General features: G+C 43.3%; 1 protein-coding gene across 2 annotated transcripts; it reads left to right on the top strand.

Annotated features, from left to right (window-relative positions):
* Positions 1 to 3695, top strand: LOC108635454 (interferon omega-1-like). 2 transcript variants are annotated; one of them, XM_018045580.1, is made up of 2 exons: positions 1 to 116; positions 3190 to 3695. In XM_018045580.1, exons 1-2 carry the CDS (start codon positions 1 to 3, stop codon positions 3659 to 3661), a joined length of 588 nt encoding a protein of 195 aa, XP_017901069.1. In that variant the 3' UTR covers positions 3662 to 3695. The 2 variants fall into 2 exon arrangements, with proteins under 2 accessions (XP_017901069.1, XP_017901068.1); XM_018045579.1 differs by lacking the exon at positions 1 to 116 and having other exon boundaries at positions 3024 to 3695.
* Positions 3696 to 4808: the final 1113 nt, after the last annotated feature.

Here is a 4808-nt window from a genome sequence, read left to right as displayed (position 1 = left end):
ATGGCCGCAGCCTGGTCCTTACTCCTGGCCCTGCTGCTGCTCAGCTGCAACGCCATCTGCTCTCGGGGCTGCCACCTGCCTCACACCCACAGCCTGGCCAACGGGAGGGTCCTAATGCTCCTGCGACAACTGAGGAGTGTCTCCCCTTCCTCCTGCCTGCAGGACAGAAAAGACTTCGCATTCCCCAGGAGGCGCTGGGTCGCAGCCAGTTGCAGAAGGCTCAAGCCATACAAAGATCCCAGGGGTCAGCTCTTATAGGGTTAATAAAGTGATTTTACTATATCTCATTGAAGAAATCACTCATAAAATCTTAGATTTACCGCCTCATGGCTTGTGGATCTCATTTTTCATACCAGGGACTGAATCCAGGTCACAGTGTGAAAGGGCCAGATCCTCACCTGTAGGAAAGTACCTCATTTATTTTCTTTTTTCAATTAGCAGAAAAATCTATTCCCCTCTAACTACTCAATAGCAATTTTGTCTGTTTTGATTAGACCTTAAGGAGATTTCTCTAGACTTAAGACCACCTCCCTTACTGCCCCACAAAGCCATTTAGCATTTGCAGGGGATTAAGGGCTTTTGTCATCTCATTCTCCTCCTTCAGCTTATTTTGTTGGTTTCCCAGTATCATGTTCATGTGAACCCTTCAGTCTTTTTAATGGGCTTGTTCAGACAAATCATTGTAAAGCTCCTTAGGTGTACCTATGTATTTGGTACATTGGGAATAGTTCAATGCTCCAGATTGATATTTCTCTCCAGTTGTATAAATGGTGTGATCCAAAATAGGGTTAATGAGAGAACTGAGTTAATATTTTAAAGAGCTTAAAATGGCAAGTCCATCAGTAGCAAACCAACTTCAGTTATTACTTTTTAATATTATGATTACTATTACCCAAATTAACATAATGATCTTTGGAATTACCTGATTCCCTTTTATTTAATTCTAGCTTTCACAAAGCATCGCCTCATTGTTGAGCGGATCTATCACCAGGACAGATGCTCAGCAAGGCTGGTCCCCACGATTCTGCCAGAGAGGGTTAGTGTTCACCAGCTGAGGCTCTGCTTCTCAGTTCCTTGTGAGCTGATGGCTGTGACTTCTTCCTTCTCTCCTGAAACTGATCTTACACGGATTAAATGAAAGAAAAATGAGGCCACTGATCTTGCAAAGCAAAGGGCAGTCAACCGACCCAGAACGTTTCCTTCATTGAGTTTCTGGCAGACCCAGCTCTGTCCCAGCCTTTCTGTTGTTCATACTGGCCTCATCCTTCCCTCTGCCTCAGCACGTCCCCAGCTGTGCTGCACTGAAGTTTGCTAACTCAGAATACGTCATTGTGTCAGGGGAAAGCCACTTCCCTTTTTTTCATATTCATGACATTTAGATTGACATTGGGTTTTCTTTTGGTCTACATTTGTTTTCTCATTCTCGAATTTTACTTTCTAGGAAAGGTGCAAAGAAAACAAAAAAATCTAAAGTCTTGAAAATGATAGAGTACAGCCCCTCTGGCTTTCTTTACTTCCTTTTATTGTTCTCACCTCATCATGTAATTAGGACTAGAGCAGGAGCAGTGAGACTCATCTTGTCCAGTATGTCAACATAAATTAAAACAACTTCAACTGAAGAATCACCCACAAGCAAAGGAAGAAGGCTATTTCCCCTGACTGAGTAGCGTGAATCTCACTGCCCTGCATTCTCAGAGGAAGACAGAGACACAGGAACAAGGAAGCCAGTGGAATCAACTGACTGAAGGAGCAGCTGAAGCTCACTGGGTTCTGTGACATAAACTTCTGATGAGAGACAGCACCACCACTGAATCTCATTCCTCCAACTCAGAAACTCTGAACATCACACGTGTTCAAAAATTAAGAGAGTAGAATGATAAAATCTATCCTTGTAAAATAAAAATTATCTCTCTACTAAGGTAAAATAATGGCAGTTGATAATTCCTCTGTCTACTTGCACAAATGCACCCTACTCTCAGCATATGGGCAATACTGACACTTAGGACACTTGGAGATATGGGCCAGGAGAAGAGGGGTCACCACTGGGAACTCGGGTCCTTCACACAAACATTCCAGAGGAGAAGGTGGGGGTTTAGGAAGACCATCTATTTTCCCAACAAGTAAACAAGCCCTCCACAGAAAGGAGATTTTTCACATCCTCAGGCTGTGGTGAGCCTGTCTGCAGGGAGGGAGTCCAGCAGGTGAGCAAGGGAACTCTGTCACCCAGAGGACAGGGGGTGGCGCCATGTGATCTCTCCCTGAGAGTGAGGTGCTGCTGGGGAAACACAATCATCCTGGAATTAGTCTCCTCACCCATGTTCCCTGACAAGAACCAGGATTCTTCTGCGGGTATTGGCCCAGCTAGTGAAGGACAACAGGTCTCCAGTATGGAAATGGTGGAAGGAAAGCGTCATGTCTGCAATAGTCCTGACTCCGTGGTTCCCTGAAGCAAAACCTCATGGATCTGCAGGAACGTGTACTAGAAGGAAGAGAAACATGGGGGGAGCTCATGGACTCATAATATTCAGAATCTTCTCTAAATCAAACACTAAAGACAAACATCATTTATTTCAAAGAGCTTAATTACCAGAGTGAACTGGTAAATACTTTATAAATACAGAAATACAGAGCTGAGGGAGCCTGGTTTCCTATGTAAAGTAAGAGGGAAAAGTGGAGCCTAAGATCAGGGCTGCAGATGTGTTTATGGACAAGAGGAGAACAGCATGAGAGACAAAAAGCAATAATGTGTGTAATTACACACATATGTCACTCCTGAGTTAAGAAAAAGACCTTCTCATTTGATTGATAAATATCCATTTGGATGGGCACATAGGAAGTTATTGGGAAATACACAATATTAATAGTTTAGATTGATGACATTTTATTTGATCATATTGTGAATACATAAATGAAAATCAAAAAAGGAAGTAAAAGTGTAGAGAAATGACTAGAAAATGAAAACTACATGTTCCCTATTTAATGGCCTCACTTAGAAAGCATGGCATCAGAGAACCTACCTCAAGGTTCCCCCAGACGCCGTCTCAGCCAGCCCAGCAGCAGCCGCATCTTCCCCATGGCCTTCGTGCTCTCTCTACTCATGGCCCTGGCTCTGGTCAGCTACAGCCTGGGAGGATCCCTGGGCTGTGACCTGTCTCAGAACCACATGCTGATTGGCAGGAAGAACCTCAGGCTCCTGGGCCAAATGAGGAGACTCTCCCCTCGCTTCTGTCTGCAGGACAGAAAAGACTTCGCTTTCCCCCAGGAGATGGTGGAGGGCGGCCAGCTCCAGGAGGCCCAGGCCCTCTCTGTGCTCCACGAGATGCTCCAGCAGAGCTTCAACCTCTTCCACACAGAGCGCTCCTCTGCTGCCTGGGACACCACCCTCCTGGAGCAGCTCCGCACTGGACTCCATCAGCAGCTGGAAGACCTGGACGCCTGCCTGGGGCAGGTGATGGGAGAGGAAGACTCTGCCCTGGGAAGGACGGGCCCCACCCTGGCTGTGAAGAGGTACTTCCAGGGCATCCATGTCTACCTGCAAGAGAAGGGATACAGCGACTGCGCCTGGGAAATCCTCAGAGTGGAGATGATGAAAGCCCTCTCGTCATCAACCAGCTTGCAAGAAAGGTTAAGAAAGATGGGTGGAGATCTGAACTCACCTTGAAAGGACTCTCACTCACTAAGATGTCACATCAGCCTTGCACACTCACCTGTGGTCATTTCAGAAGTTTCTGATTTCTGCTTTAGCCACAAAATTTACTGAATTACTTAAGCATATATTTTGTAGTATTAAGCAAGGATGTTAAAAACTTAGCTCTAGGTCATCAGTCCTTAAGTGATTATTTCCCTGATTATTTATTATTTATTTATACTTGTCATATTTATATTTTCATATAAGGATATTTGCCTTCACATTGTATTAAGATTTAGGATATATGTTCAGCTTTCCATTTCATTAAATATGATTTTTTATTTATTAAATTCTTATCAAACTCTTTTAGTTTTCTTTTTGTGTGTGTGTGTGAGAATTTATTCTGCTCTCTTTTAGTGATGGCATTTCCAAACATATTTGAATGATTGAATAAACCCAAAAATGAACTAATCCAGCAATGAGTATTTAAGTAGAAAATCCTGTGTTTTGATGAAAGAAATCTCCACAGGTGAAGATCTCCACTGCCTCACTGGAAACATATTTGTGCAGTGGTCTTTGTGTAGAAATCCAGACACTGAGTCTGTTTATTCTTAACACCTAAATTCAATCTTCAGTATTCTAAACAAAAGTGAGTAACTGATGGTAACACTTATCTACTCATTCATTCATTCAGTTCATGTCACATGTATTAATTGAGTATCAAAGTGGCAGATGGTGGAATTGCCTTTAAGAAACACTGGTAAATAAATCTATTCAGTATCTTCTATGTTGAAACTTTTCAGTCTCATAGAGAACGATACATAAAAATAATGTATTTTTTAAATTTTCAATTATATTAAAAAATACAAAAAGAAGTAATGGAAAACTGGGTTCTCACATCAGAAGATACTTGCAGGTAATTTTTCAGGTAATTTTCAGGGGAAAAAAGAGGGATACCTCTGTTATGGTACCTGCTGCTGCTGCTAAAGTCGCTTCAGTCATGTCCACTCTGTATGACCCCCACCCCAGGCTCCGTCGTCCCTGGATTCTCCAGGCAAGAACACTGGAGTGGGTTGGCCATTTCCATCTCCAAAGCATGAAAGTGAAAAGTGAAAATGAAGTCATCCGGTCGTGTCAGACCCTCAGCGACACCATGGACTGCAGCACTCCAGGCTCCTCC

This window comes from Capra hircus, unplaced genomic scaffold (assembly GCF_001704415.2).
Source record: "Capra hircus breed San Clemente unplaced genomic scaffold, ASM170441v1, whole genome shotgun sequence".
NCBI lineage: Eukaryota > Metazoa > Chordata > Mammalia > Artiodactyla > Bovidae > Capra > Capra hircus.
This window is presented reverse-complemented; position numbering and strand designations above follow the sequence as displayed.